Source organism: Poecilia formosa, unplaced genomic scaffold (assembly GCF_000485575.1).
Source record: "Poecilia formosa unplaced genomic scaffold, Poecilia_formosa-5.1.2 Scaffold48, whole genome shotgun sequence".
In the NCBI taxonomy this organism is placed as follows: Eukaryota; Metazoa; Chordata; class Actinopteri; order Cyprinodontiformes; family Poeciliidae; genus Poecilia; species Poecilia formosa.
Window position 1 is genome coordinate 426,230 of NW_006799987.1, and position 15,893 is coordinate 442,122.

Genomic DNA, 15,893 nt, shown 5'->3' on the forward strand with positions numbered 1-15,893 from the left:
TACGAAATTAGGTCAGGCAAGATGTTGAATTTAACCATATTTCTAATAAGAGGAAATAAATTAATAATAAAATTATTACTTTAATTGAGAGACATAGAATTAATTATGTGCTAAATAAATTATTTCATTGTATATTTAAAGGTTTATTGACATATTGAAATTTGGACTTAAACGATTAATCGGACTAATCATGATTAATCGACAGCTAAAATAATTGTCAACCAGTGTAGCAGTCGATTAATTAACTGGAGCATAGAGGCTCAAAACGAGGCCATTTGCTGAAAGAACAATAGACACAGAGCAGTAAGCTAGTCAAAACTGTTCAAAAACAGTATATTTTTATCTTCACCTGGTTCAAATACTTAAAAAATATATCAGTTATTCATCTAATCCTAAAAATAATCAACAGATTATCCCTGAACTGTATTAATGTTAAATCAAATTATTAAATTAATTAAATGAAAAGTCTTCAGAATGAACAAAATGTTTCATCCAATTAATCAATTAACTGATTGTCTGAGTAGTCGATTACTAAAATAATTGTTGGTTGCAGCCCTAATATTGATGAGTTTTTTTATTTATTGTAATTTGGCACTCTTCACTCTTTGTACAGACAAAGATTGAATACTGGTCATAATAAATTAATTAAAATACTTGTCCCATTTTTCTACACATGGTGTTAGTTGTTTAAAAAGCGGCGCTGCTCTGTATGCAGAGCGACGCTGCAGCTGCCTGCCATGCACACCCTGCAGGGACAGAACCTCCTCAGCTTGTCACATCATTGTCTCATTTATTTCACATGAAGGTGTAGTTACAGAAAAATGCATCTGTTGGCGAACAACAACGATTGTTAATGAAAAATTGCATGTGTCTGGTTTGAGAGGGCCTTTGTGGGAGAGCGCTGTCATGTTCACAGTCGTCTCTCTGTGCTGAATGGGAGAAAGGGTTTTGTTGTCACCAGCGCACTGAGGAGACTGATGCAACGGCCGTGACGAAACAATCTGCTGTCCACCAACATCACCACCCCTGTTTGTCTGTTTTGTTTTGCCCGTTTTCTGCGTGTCACTGACCGATCCGGCTTTACCTCCACCAGGCTCCGCCATGGCTGGTCTGGACGGTCTGATCGGCGCCGAGGAGAGAGTCATCAACAGCAAGCCGAAGATGGGAGAAGACCTGGTGAGTGCCTGACGCTTCTGTGCAGCCAACAACTATTTAAATTATCAATTAATCGGTTGATTATTCTGACGATTAATCAATAATTGGGTTTTTTTAAATGACACATTCTGAAATGACACATTCTGCAGATTTTTTATTTAGGCATTTTTATACAATATTAGAAAAACATGCAAATGTACAAATAATTCAATTCCTTTTTAATTAGGAAAATAAACATGTTCCTACTTCAGTTAATAACTTATAGTTCACTAAATTAGTTGATTATTATTTCAATGATCAATTAATCACAATTAATCAATTCAGTCCTAATTTAACGTCATTAATTTATTAAAATCTGAAGGCTTACCTTAAATAAGTACAAAATGTATATATATATTGGCTTAATTACAACTCTGAGTGTGTTGTTCTTTCAGCACCTGTGTACACCAGTTAACGATTAATTGATTATTTTAATAGTCAATTCATCCGATGAATCGTTTAAGCCCTGCCTCTGTGACCTGAGAGCAGCTTTGTTGAGGATAAACACAGGGCTGACTGTCGGCAGGTTAATTTCACTCGGCGGAGGCTGATTGAGATGAATGAGGCGACCCGGCGCTTTCTCTTAATTTCAGTTTTCACTGTGACGGAGGATTCCAGTAACTATGTTGTCATAGTTACATCCGTCTCGCTCTGGGCTACTCGCGTCTGTGTGTGGCTTCCTCCAGCCGGCCTTCATGCAAATCGGCTCCACGCTCTGTTCGCCAGTCACTGCATGGCACATTTCCTCACCCAACTCGCTAGGCCGCCGCGAGGATTTTCAAACCATGTTTGCCTCTGAGTGCGTCTTGTGTTCTGCATGTCAAGCCAACACCCAGCTACCAAGCTGCATGTTTGTGTGCATGAGTTTTCTGTCTTTTGTGGGGTAAGGCTGTTTTTCTGAGATAGAGCAACCTGGCAGTGAAATTATCCGATGGGTGTGAGACCTAAAAACATTTTCTTGAGTCAGATACAGAATATGGATTGGTCTCTGTAGAAAATGCAGGCTGTCACTTGTTTCTATCTCCTAAAAGCATCGTCCTTACCCTGTGATTGTGCAGTGAGCAGATGGATGCTGATGGCCTGTTCACACAAGAAGAGTGACTGAAATAATTTACAGTGGATATAAGGAATGTCAACACCCTATTAAAATGTGACATTAAAATATTCCAAAGTTTTTCACATTTAATGTGACCTAAGACCTGGAGATAGATAGATGGATGGATGGATGGATGGATGGATGGATGGATGGATGGAGATCTGACTGGTGGTGGAAAACCTGTAATAAATTGGCTTCCTGTTGAATGAAGGGTGTGTAAACTTTTACATCCACTGCATGTTATTAAAACTGCTGCTCTCTCTCTCTCTCTCTTTATTTCCTTCCAGTTTGAACCAGAAAACTTCAAGCTTATCATCACTTTAACACTTTGCTGCACATCCACACTCTCTTGCTTTCCTGCCTCTCCATTCCTGTCTAACAATAAAACCAAATTATTCCTTTTTCTTTCTCTCTCACACACACACAGACATATTTTCTGTTTTCGTATCTTGTGGGGACTTTACATTGACTTCCATTCATTTTCTACAGCCTACTCCTGCCCCTCCCCCTACCCATCACATGCCTAACCAAAACTCAATTCACACCTTAGTCCTAATCCTAATCCCTCTAACTCAAAAACAGCTTTTACCCTCATGGGGACCAGGATTTGTCCCCACAAGAAGCAGCGGTCCCCACAACCCCACAATGTAGACAGACATAGGTCCCCACAAGCATATAAAAACCTGGTTACACACACACACACACACACACACACACACACACACACACACACACTGCTGTGAGTGTAACCTGGGCTCCCTGTCTGTGTTGACAGGTGATTGATGAGTCTCTGGATGTTAACGAAGTGGTTTACAGTGCTGAGAGAGTCAGCGTTATGCATGGTGATGAGCTGGTGAGTACAGCGGCGCCCTCCTCTGGGCTCTGGGGAACTACAGGCAGCGGGGAGAAGGTGACAGTAGGAGAGTGTAGGAGTGTGCAACCAAACTTTACTTACCCCCCTCTCTTCATGAGTTAAAGTTTTCTGTTCAAGCTATAAAGAAAAAAAAATGTCATTCCTGCATGGGAGCATGTTTGTTATGTGAATGTACCTGAATGTACACGTTGGAAAAACGATCAGCAGAAACTGACGTGGCTCAGTTTTTGTGTGGGAATGAGCAGTGAAGAATTTCCCCAGCAGCTGTTCACATATGATCAGATTGTGTCATATGTGCCAAGTTACAATGTGAATGTAGAAAAACGGGTTGTGACAAAACGTCAGCTCAGATATGATCAGCTGCAGCATTAAAATGTTTTTTTTTTCTTGAGTTTCCTCATGTTTTTTATGTGAATTCTCAATTAATTTAGGATTAGAAGATGAAGATTTAGAGGTGAATTTATCATCTTCAATATTGTAGACCATAAAATCCACTCAGCAAATGGTAAAAAAAAAGAGAAACCAATGCTAACTATTACATAATGATAAACTACCGATTATCATTATCATTTATAATAAGAAACTCTGAATAAAAAGTTTTTATTCAGTGAAGTAAGACCTATAATGAACATTTAGTTTGATGTGAGTGAGAAAAAAATCTGTACCTAATTGCTAATGCTAATCTTAGGATTGAATGAGCAAGAAACAAATTGATTTAGTTGGTCGGTACTAACTGATTAGCACTTAGCATTAGCTAATACATGCTAATGCTAACTGGTATTGATGAAGGAAAGACTTTGTTACAAAGTTTATAATAAGAAACTCTGAATAAAAAGTTTTATTCATTGAAGTAATTGATATTCTGTGAGCGGTCCGTCATTCATTGCTTTCCAAATTAATGTTGGTTATCTTTCACCTTTTTGTAATGAAGAGTTTATTATCATCAGTCATGAGCATTAGCCAGTTTTAGCATCTTCATTTAGTATCTGATTGTTCACTGCTCCTTTTAATATAATAATTTAAAATTCAGACCTAATTTCCAACAGAAATTCGGACCTAATTGCTGTTGGACAGATCTGGAAAAATATAATTGCGGTAATGATTAACTGATTAACAACTGATGATAAACTGAGTGTTTTGTTTAATGTCTAATAGTGTGGAATCTCATCAGCTGCAATTAGTCTTTGATTAGTTGCTCTCCAAATTCTTGTTTTGATTATCCAATCCTTAAAATTAGTTAATAAGCAAAACACAATCAGATGTTTACAATTACCTATTAGCATTAACTGCTATTATCAGCAGCAGCTAGCTGTTTATTTAGTCGCTGCTAACTTTCAATTGGTTGTCAATAAAACATTTCAGATTTGTTTAAAGTATTTAGGAAAATATGATCAGAATTTCATTTTAAATTAATATTTACTTAACTATCAGCTCTTTATTAGCGTTTGAACAGAGATTGATTACATAGTAATAATAGTAATATAAAGTAATGCACAAACAATATCCAATCTAGTCCATTGACTTTTTCAGAAATTGTGATCAGGAGTTGACAATTAATGTAAAATTATTTGGTTTCATCATAAAGTAATAATTAACTCACATGTATCAGAGTAATATTCTGGAATTATTACTTGGTAATGTTAACTTACAAATAATAATTAGCTAGTAGCTAGTTAGCAAAACATGTTAATCATTAACCGCTAGGCAATGGTTAAATAAAGTCTAGTTCATTATTAGCTTCTCATCGGCCAAAACTTAAAATATTTTATTTGAGTTCAGTTTGACTGAAGCTATTAGCCTGATTAGCTAACAGCTAATTGTTTGAAGTTCTATGGAAAGCTAGTAGTTAGTTAGCCATTTACCAAATTTTGATCCACAGTCCTTTGTTATGTTGGTCTTTCAGTAATTCAATATTGCAATATAAACAGCTTACTATTAGCTAGCTTTTCACCAGAATTTGACCTGGAGTTCATCCTTAGGTATTGGTTTACAGACAGTTTCCTATTGAATTAGCGCAGGTATTTATGAATGAATGTAAGCAGACACTTAACCAATCCTTGTTTAGCTCCTCATGGGATTCTATGTTACTAAGTGAATTTTATTGCTTTTTAAAATGAAAATATTCCCTTAATATCATTCCTCAAGGCATTTCGTTGCTCAAGATGAGCTGCGCTGTCTGGCAGTGGTTGGATTTTTATGGTTATTTAGTAACATTAAATCAGGTAGCTTTTTTTCAAAGTAACATCGTTATTTCAGCTTGGAAATAAGTTGATTTGGTATGGACTTTACCTATTGTTGGTTTTAATGTGAGAAGTTTGTGTAAATTGAATTGGCAATCTGCAAACAGCATTTGCATGTTGCTCAGACTTTGCACCCAAGGGGATGTTGTCCCTGATGCACAGCGAAGCGAAACTCCTCCAGTCGATTGATTTCCACACTTCAAAGCCACTTCAAGGAACTTTGATCTGTAAAGTCATATTTCTCACCATCTCCTTTGAATATTTTGATTTGAATATTTTTCAGATTAAAGCTGAGTTTATATGCAGAGCCTAAAAAACCAAACTTTATCCAGCAAACGGAGTTACTTTTAAAACTTTAATAGGAAATTCAGGAGTCTCATGTTTTCCCTTTATTACTATTGATCATCATGATTTACTCAACACCTCACCTGCTGAGATTGGAGAATAGAGCCTGCAGCAGAAATTTCCGTATTGATCTTGTTGCATTGATTTGGGAAGGCAGTAACTACAAAACCTTTCCTGTAAAGTAAAAAATTTAATTACTGGTAATAACTGCAGCCAAATCTGTATTCACTCGAACGTGAACACTGAAGATCTTCTGTGGGCAAGATGAGGAGTAGCAGACTGGAGAAGTTGGATAAAAAATGAGTCTTATTTATAATTTGTTATTTTAAACTGAAATCTGTAATTTCCTCCTCCTGTTTTGTCAGCCCTACCGCCCCCTGGGAGAGGACTTCAGCATAGGGTACAGCAACACCGCGCTGATTGGCCTGCTGGTGATCGCCGTCGCCATAGCAACTGTGATTGTGATCAGCTTGGTTCTATTGAGGAAAAGGCAGTACGGCACCATCAGCCACGGCATCGTGGAGGTAAGACACCACAACAACAAGGAATGCCAACATGAGTCACTGAATCTGACGCTGTTGCTAACGATTATTTTACTAATCGATTACTCTGGTGATTAATCGATTAATCAGATTAGAGAATGTTGTATTATAGGATTTTTCATTTAGCCGCTGTCCTGAAAATGCTCTGGGATCCCCCATGATGAGCTGGAAAGTGTTTCTGCAAGAAGGAAGAGCAGTGAATAGATGAATATTTGATATAGCAATTAAAATTTTTGTTCTTTTGCATTTTACAAGTTGCATTGGAAAATATTGACTTGAGTCAGTTTAGAGATTCAGTGGTTGAAACACATTGCCTGAAAGGAATATAAAGATTTATTTGTTTTTAGGGAACCACTCACCAGTTGGGCTGCAGCTAATGATTATTCTGATGATTAATCGATTAATCAGATAGTTAATTTGGAACATTCAGCAGATTTTTCATTTAACCATTTAACCTTATTGTATGCAATATTAGAAATAGATTTTAAATATAAATAAACTATTTGATTCGTTTTTTAAATAAGAATACAATAACAGCCTTACTTTAGTGAATATAAAGGATCCTTCTACAGCTAAAAAAACACTTATCAGTGTGAAAAGCTCGACCCTTTCTGCTTAGATAAGAAAATGCGCTTAATTGGAGTTTATTTTTTGACAGAATTTGAACCAGATGAAGCCAAAACTTTGCCAGCTAAGGAGTTTTGTGCAGAACATATTTACAGACCAAGGTTCTTAAAAATGTAAATATTTTTGAACAGTGTTGTCTTAATAGCGGGTACAAGTATATTGTTCTTTCAGCAACTGGCCTTTTGAGTCAAATAGTAAACAATTAATCGTGATTAATCGTTTTAGCCCTACCTGAATTAGCTCAGACAGAACGCTCTGCCCTCTCTGCGTTGTCTTTCTGATAATGATCTGAATCTTGTTTGCAGGTGGACCCCATGCTGACGCCAGAGGAGCGACACCTAAACAAGATGCAGAACCACGGCTATGAAAACCCCACCTACAAATACCTGGAGCAGATGCAGATCTAACTGAGAGGGGGCGCCGTGGAGCCCACAGTGGGAACATACTACTGACCAATAACACATGATGCTATTGTTAAAATCCTTTGCGTACATCCAAACTCCATTTACTGGTTTGTTCAAAACAATCCTTAAGTAATGCTACTACTTCTACTACTGTTGTACTATAGAGCTCTTTTTGATCACATGTCTGATGTTTCTGCCAGTTTGCAAACTAGAAAACGATTTATCTGTAATTATCAAGACAGATCAAGATGTATAACATTTCTTCTGACATTTTTATTATGTGAAAAGCAAATCAAACTAATGTTTTTTTAGTCATCAAACTGGCACTACATTTAGTTTCTCCATCATTCAGACTCTGATGGGTTTCATTAAATAATTGATGTTTTAATGTGTTATTTTTAATCTCAATAGATTGCTTGTATATGAAGGTTCTTTGTACCAATCAAAATGTTTAGTGATTAAAAAAACACATGGGGGGGAAATAAATCATGGTTTATTTCTTTGCTTTGTTATAATAACAAATATACATAAAATGTTTAAATATACATAAAATATATATATAAAATTAGATGTTTTTATTCTACCTTTTCCCAAAGGAAGAGATTATAAATTGGTTTGGGTTTTTATTATTTTTTATCCTTATTTTTATTCGGTGGTTCGAATGTTTGCAGGCGTTGGAAAAGGTGAGGACCTCCGCAGACCTCCAGCTCAAACATCATTATTGACTGAATCTCCACTTTTCTAATTCTTCTTTTGCTTTAATTGGTCAGATTTTTGTGTGCCATTAGTTCATTAAAGTCTTGTGCATCAGGACAAAATTTATACTTTCTGATCTGACACAGCAAGGCAACCAGACAAACTGTTTAGCTAAGCGAAGCCCAAAAAGATTCATAATAAAAATGAGTGAATGTCGTTTCTCGATTGATTTTTACCCAGAAAGCACATGGGCAAAACCCATGAGTGAAACGGTTACTGGGACTGAGGGAATGTAACTTTAACATATTAATTTCTCATAATGTTAACATAAAGGCACGTTTTGAAGTATAAGCTGCTACTTACAGGCATCGCTTCGAAGAACTCAACCTGGAATGCGGCGTTCATAACAGACACGGACCAAATGTGGAGGCGGGCCGTAGTTTGGGGACCCCTGGTTTAGATCTTCTTTTAGTGTTGTAGTTAGGCCTCCATTCAGCAGAGGGCGCCACTGGTCATTCATAAGCGGAGCCGCTGAGACAGAAACAAAGATGGCGGAGCGCGATTCCTGTACGGGGATTTTTAACGGTCCAAACAGAATCCGGTGTGGGATGCAAAATGCCCTTTACGCGGTTCTGTTTTGAAATATAAACACTCAAGTTTTACTTTAATAGCCTGAGATGCCGCATGATGGCGCAGTGTCGGCATATTATAAAAAACAGCCCCTTATGGAGAGACGGTCCGTTGGCTTGATAAGAGAGAAAACTCAGGTTTTTAAGGAAATGGCCGCTTATCAATTAACCGTTATATGCGATCGATAAACTCAATCAACTTTAGATTAACTCGTTAGTCAATAACTTGCACCCCTAACACAAACACAACCTTTTGCTAATCGGGAAGCTGTAAAAATCCGTTATCCAAATGGTTCATAGCTGAATGTATTTCTCCGTACTATGTATATGATGGGTTCCCTTGAAGCTTTGCTCTTTTTGTTTTACATTTTGCACAGATTGTCCAAGTCAAACAATTGACTCCCAGATATTCACAGATAGATTTGTGGATGTTGCATCTTGAGCTTAGCGCTTCTGGAGATCCAAACCGGGCTGAGAATCAACCCTGAATTAACTGCACAAACATTTAATGATGCGATGAAACGATCTGGAGGTCTGCGCAGGCGGAGAGCTGGCTGTGTGTATTTTTACAGGTAGAGGATGACACGAAACAAGTGAAGCCTAATCCTTTCTCTCTATCTTAGTATCGTCTTTGTATGCCTGTATAGTTGATGTTGCAATCATGGCTTTTTTTTTCTTAAGAGGATTTCTGTGGTGTGCATTGTTCTTATATGAAATCTGTTTTTAATTTTATTTCCCAGTTTCTTTTTCCTCTTTCTGTGACAGTATATCTGTATGTGACTGTCTCACTATGCACCCAAACAGCTTCGATCTCGTAACTGCCTGCTTGACTGTGGAAGAGGACCAGGGGACATTGATTATATTATGCATATTAGTGATTTAAAACTGATCAACACCAATGGAAACAGATTTATGGTTACAAGGGGTTACACATCAATAAACTCACAACAAACAACTGAACGCGTCATTTTTTATTAAACTGATGTTTGGAAAATTTTACAAAATCTTATATTTTTTAAAATACAGGAGAGAATATTGTTCTGAGGAAACAAAGTTTTAGTCGAGAATCTAATTTTAAGTTTTTAAACTCTGGCTTAGATTTTTGGGAGGGTTTTGTTTGTTTATTTTTTGAACATGTGCAGAAATACTTGCAGTTTGAAGCAAAATGCCAAAACTTTTGTTTAGAGAGTGGATGGATGTATAAACTTATCAATATTCCCACATTTATTCCCACATGTTAAAAAGTAATCTTATATTTGTTACAACTTAACTTGCCTTTAGTTAACTCATCAGTACAGTATCTATTTAATTTTTATTACAGTAGATGATCAATCATTTAAATTTCACCAAAAACAAACTTTGTGTCAAATACAAAAACATCAACAATAATTGACAAATATTACATATTACAACCAGCAATAATCATATGTTTATGTAAAGGTATATGTATTTTTCTTTAATAAAACATTATTTGGTTTGATCTTTCAGAAACAATGCTAAAAACAAAAAATCTCTTAGTGAAGAAACATGTTTAATCCCTTTTCAAATCATCCTCATGACATTTATTTATATAAGGAAATTAAAATTAGTTGGAAAAAAAGAAAAATATAAAGCAAAAAATATAAATAAATTAATTAATTAATTAATTAAAATAAATCAGTTAAAAAAAGATTAACTCAGGATGGGAAAATATCCTGAAATAATTTGCCAGAAGAACAAATATTTGTCTTTTTCAGCATAAATTGACATTTGTCTCTTTTTCTTTTCCCTAAAAAAATAAAAATAAACAAATTGCATTTTTATCCCGCTGCTTCACACGTATACACTTTGCCTGTACAAACATAAAAATATGAACAACTTATTCTGGTATGCTGCAAAAACACAACATCTTACCAAGTATTTTTGTTTACTCTCTTGAAAGAAGACAAAACTAAGTTATAAGTGACTTTTCAGCAAGATATGATTTTGTTTTAAGTCAATTAGTTTCACTTTAAATATGGGAAAATGTCATATTACAAGTTAAATGTCTTGGAATAGCACTAATTATTGACTTAAAACAAGCTCATATATCGTGCTGAAAAGTTACTTGCAAGTTCGTTTTGTTTTATTTCAATTGTACTTAGAAATTTGAAATAGAAACTAAACCTAAAATACTTGGTAAGTCTGTGTGTAATTATGTCTGAAACGCAGAAAACATAAATTCTGTCATCAGCGTGTAACATGTTTACCCATTTCCCATCCTATGGTTTGTTTCTTTTATGTTTCGAGGAAAATAATGTTTCTTTCACATGAAACTCAGAAGTGGAGATGAGTCATATTTTCATAAACACAAAACTGATCACGTGACTGCGTAGGCAGCTCAGACCTGGTGAGAACCAAACCACAGTTAAACATTTAATGTTTGAACCTGGCAGCTAATGCGGATCAGAACCGTGTCCTGAACCAACACATGTACCGTTGTTTAACTCTTTGGTGACGGGAATAAAGCCCGGTTGTGTTGTTGACTTCGGGTTTTGCTCTCTCAGGTAAACAGGAAGACACGCCCTCAGAAACTACGCTCCCGGAAGAAAGGAGTCTTTTTCCGAGCCCGTCCTTCCTTTAAGACGAGCAGGTGGACATTTTCAGCTCAGGTGGAAACTAACCGACATCTCCACTGGATCTGCAGCCGTATTTTATTTCGCTTTTGAGATATTTTAGACATTTTTTAACGCTTAATTTGAAGTTTTGTTGATAAACTGAGGATTCACCTGCTGTTGCTGGGCCTGCAGATTCACCTGGGAAGCAGTAGATCCATCTACTGAAACTCACACGAAGAGCTCAGAGGACTGAAAAGGGACTTTTGGGGATATTTTAAAACAAAACTAGCGACATGGCGGACCCCATGGAAAGTGGAATAAAATACATGCCAAAATTGGTAAGTTTTTCTCGGATGGGTGGCGCTGTCTCCTCCAGCTTTTCAAAAGAAAATTTCCATGATTTTCTGAATATTAAACCCCTTAAGCAATCGGAATGAAGGGAATTAAGATGGTGTTTTTGTGTGTGTGTTTATTGTTGTACAGTCAACAAACAGTGAGTAGGATGAGGGCTGTATCAGCTGGTATCTTTCACCAGCAAACTTGTTTCACTCAAGATTTAAAAAAAACTTTCTGAAACCAAATGTTGCAGTCATCTTGAGAAAAAAAAAGGAAAATAAACATTTTTGGTTTTGACTCTAAATTCCTAATTAATAAGCATCGTTTTTAGATTATCCTGGTGTTAAATGGGATCATTGAAAAAGAAATGAATAATGGTTACACCTAGTAGGTTAAATTCATAATAAAAGTATTGTCGCAATAAAATGGTGACCTGATTTCTGTAGTAGAAAATGTCTTCAGGAGGATAAGCGGAAAAATATCCTACTTAACCTGAACACACCTTTTTCTGGGACGTGTTTTCCAAGAACCCTGTACAATAAAAATTTAACCCAGGACTCTCTTCCTCCTTCAGCGCAACAACTTTCAAACCAACACCAATGTTTTGATTAAAACAACAGTTCAAAAGTCAATGGTAGTAAATTCCTGAGACTTGTTACGGTTTGTCCTCAATAAAATAACTTCAAATTAAAATGGAAACTAACCCTTCATATTTGGACAATTTGAACCACTTTTTTTAGGAATAATTTGATTGCATCGTGAGAATAAAATCCAGATTTGTTATATTTTGAGCTGCATCAACCTGTCAGAACCAAATGGATCAGAATGAAGATCAGTAGGTCAGGTTATGAAGGCCCCACCCAGCTGCATGCACTTTATCTGAGCTCAGTGAAAAAAGAAAAAAAAACAGACAAAGGTTTCGGGATCTGCTTTTGATTCATAAACGTGGATAATCTTGTAATGCATTTTACTCTGTTTAAATCAAAATTAGTAACTGAGAAGTTAAAGAAAATTAGACATTTCTCTGCAATAAATTCTTCCACTCTCTTCTGATTTTTGCCTCAATATTTTGAAAATAATGGGGAGGTTTTAGGATCTCTGCCCTTCCAAGAAGGAGCTTGGACTGTATTTGAGGTGACGTATGTAAATGTGTGATTATGTTCTGAATGAACATTGGGAACTTGAAGGCATTTCTGCTCCGCTGATTTAAAACGTGCTTTTTGCTATTAGATGGGTTTCTTGAGCTTTGGCCTCAGGCTTTCCGGTACAACGCGTTCTTTCAGTGCAGAAGTATCGAGTGTGTGAAAACTGAAAGTATTTCTGTCCTTACAGCTGAAACTTATGTCACAGTTTTGGTGACAATCGTTATCAAAGATTAGTGAGGTCTAAAGTTGGAGTTGATCGTTTTTATCTCAGACAAAATGAGTCTTCCTATTTGATCTGTTGCGTAAGCTGTAAACCCGGTTGTTTGTCAGTTTCTGCTGCAGTAAACACTCAGGAACTTGTCAGGTCGCGGTTTGCTCCCAGCAGGTTTGACAGGATTGTGCGTGGTGAAACCTTTGTTCTTCCTCCCCGCCCCAATCGGTGGAGAATGTCCTGGAAGTAACCGCTCCGTCACTCTGAGTCAGGCGCTACGGTCCCACCTCCGGCGTTAATGGCTCTTTATTCAGTAATGAAAACAAAATCTTACCAAGTAATTTGTCTAGTTTATTTTCTAAATATCTCAACAAACTTGAAATAAGATCAAATTAACTTATAAGTAAGTTTTTAGCAAGATATAGGAGCTTGTTTTAAGCCAATAATTGATGAAAAATGCTAGTTTCACTGGTAGACTATATTTCACTTATAACATGGGGAAAATATCTTATTGGTGAATTAATCTGTCAGTGAAACTAGTTCTTTTTGATCAATTTTATAAGATTATTGACTTAAAACAAGCTAATATTTCTTGCTGAAAAGTTAAGTTAGTTTTGTTATTTTTCAAGAGCAATAAGATACTTGCTTTAGAAACCAGATCAAAAATATTTGGTAATATTTTGTGTATTTGCAGTGAAGGAGATTAAATCAGGAGAAACAAAAGTGAAAACAGTGTTGCACACTTCTGACTCAGGAGAAACTATTTCTGTGGGCAGCTTAAGGAGTAATTACTGTACTTAAATGTATTTTACCTCCTTAAAAACTTATTTATACTTTTTGTCACTTATTTGTTTCCCAATAACTTTGAATACCAGATAAAAAATAACCTGAGTGAATACAAAATGCCGTTTTTAATGATTTTATTTATTGAGGTGGAAACGATCCAAACCAACCTGGCTCTCTGTGGAAAGTTTTTCCCTTTCGTTGTTAAACTATGACGTTGCTTTGTATACCTTTTTTTATGCTGTTCCGTTTCACTCGTCACACGCTCCCCTCATTGTCAGCTCTGCAGTGTTACTAAATCACTTCACTGAAACCTGTCTGACGACTCGAAGTAAGCAAAAGACCTTAAAGCAATGAAGTCAAGAACTGATGACAAAGTCGGTAACATGAGTCTAGAAAAAAACTTTCCTAAAGCTTTGCTGTAATTATTGGCTAATAATTATAAATAAATAATAGTTATTGCTGCAATAACTATTATTTTAGTCACTGAATATTCTATCGATTAGTCTCATAATTAATTGGATAAAAACATTGGCACATTCTGGAAATTTTTCATTAAACATCCTAAGCCTTCTTTATACAAAAATTCATTAAAAGGTGCAAACATTTAAATTCCTGTTTAAAAAAAAGTTACTGCCTAAAATGCAGTGACAAAGCATTCATATAGTGTAAACCTGATCATTATAGCCAAAGATACATTTGGACCAGGGATGCAAATGATCGTTGATTGAGCTTATCGATCGACAAACGATTAACTGATGAGTGGCCATTTCTTTAAAAACCTGAGTTTTGTATCAAGAAAAGCGTGTCTCCATAAAACAAACGGCTACATTATTCATAATATGCTGACGGATGCGTTACCTCTGCTCAATGAGCGCTGTTAAGATGAAACTTAAGGAGTTTTCTGAGTGTTTATATTTCAAAACAGAAACGCATGAAGTGGATTTTCCAACCCACACCGGACTCTGTTCGGACCGATGTGTCTTCCGCCATCTTTGTTTTAAGTATGACCAGCGGCGCCTTCTGCTGGTTGGCGGCCAAACTACAACACTAAAAGATCTAAGCGGATTAGTTAATCTATTGGAACTAATCATAGTCTAATAAACTATTAATGACCATTAATCATGAATTGATTGTTTGCACCCGTAATAAATAAATACTGCATAACGTCAACATGTGAAAATCTGAGCCCTTTCTGCTTGACTTGACATCAAAACAGCATAATTATTGGACAGCAAAACATTCAAGATATTACAAAATCTGGACCAGGTGAAGCTAACAAAGTGGAACAGATAGTAACAAAGTTTAGGGGGTGATTACTTTTTTCACATAGGGTCAGATTGGTTTGGAAAACTATTTTCCCTTAACTAATAAAATAATATGAAGTATTTCACTGGATATCCTTGTCTGATATTAAAAAGTGTTGATTTAAGTGGCAAAAAAGCAAAACTCTTTAATGTGTAAGGAGGTCAAGGAGTATTTTACTTTAAAACTCTCAGTTATTAAATCTTGACGCTGAAATGTTTTCCATATTAATTAATTTACTTTTGTTTTCCAGGATAAAGAGTATGAGGAGTCTGTGGAGTTCCTGCAAACGGCGGATAGCAAAAAGCTGGAGAAGGGTCCGGGGAAGACGGGCGCTGTGATCGGCGCCGTGATCTTCGCTGTTGTTATTGGTCTCATGACCGGACTGCTGGTCTGGCATTTCCACTGTGAGTAGCTCCTCCAGCTTTAACTAGTGAATGGTTATAATGGGAAAAACTGTCTTCTGCACACAAACAAGGAATTTAATCGCTTTAAATTACATTTTTAAGGTTATTTTGTCGATTTATAAATGGTTATTGTTATGAAACTGAAAGATTTTCCCAAGCAGTTTGAGGAGTAAGTCATTGTACTAAATTATTTAGATAAATTAGTATAAAAATACTAAAAATCAAAGAGCAGATTAGACTTGTGTGGTGATTTAAAGCAACATCAACAAAGAAAGGCGCTGCAGAGAGCGAAACCTGTTCTCTTTGTGTCCTTCCTCCATTATTTTTTTCTTCCCTCCTGCCTATTTTCTTTCCTACCTTTTTTATGTCCGTCCGTCCGTCCGTCCGTCCGTCCGTCCGTCCGTCCGTCCGTCCGTCCGTCCGTCCGTCCTTCCTTCCTTCCTTCCTTCCTTCCTTCCTTCCTTCCTTCCTTCCTTCCTTCCT

The 15,893-nt window shown here is 36.3% G+C and overlaps 2 protein-coding genes across 5 annotated transcripts in view; both read left to right on the top strand.

Moving 5' to 3' along the window:
- aplp2 (amyloid beta (A4) precursor-like protein 2) overlaps window positions 1-8,053 on the top strand; it is a 79,380-nt gene extending 71,327 nt beyond the window's left edge. For 2 of the 4 annotated variants that reach the window (XM_007552327.2, XM_007552328.2), the window contains 4 exons: window positions 1,094-1,176; window positions 3,066-3,143; window positions 6,115-6,273; window positions 7,224-8,053. In XM_007552327.2, the coding sequence (XP_007552389.1) occupies window positions 1,094-1,176; window positions 3,066-3,143; window positions 6,115-6,273; window positions 7,224-7,325 (422 nt within the window). In that variant the 3' untranslated portion in view covers window positions 7,326-8,053. The remainder of the gene's footprint in view (window positions 1-1,093; window positions 1,177-3,065; window positions 3,144-6,114; window positions 6,274-7,223) is intronic. The other 2 variants (XM_007552329.2, XM_007552330.2) reach the window with 1 other exon arrangement.
- A 3,029-nt stretch (window positions 8,054-11,082) lies between these two features.
- st14a (ST14 transmembrane serine protease matriptase a) overlaps window positions 11,083-15,893 on the top strand; it is an 18,130-nt gene continuing 13,319 nt past the window's right edge. The window contains exons 1-2 of the mRNA XM_007552331.2: window positions 11,083-11,561; window positions 15,257-15,410. Of these exons, the coding sequence (XP_007552393.1) occupies window positions 11,517-11,561; window positions 15,257-15,410 (199 nt within the window). The 5' untranslated portion in view covers window positions 11,083-11,516. The remainder of the gene's footprint in view (window positions 11,562-15,256; window positions 15,411-15,893) is intronic.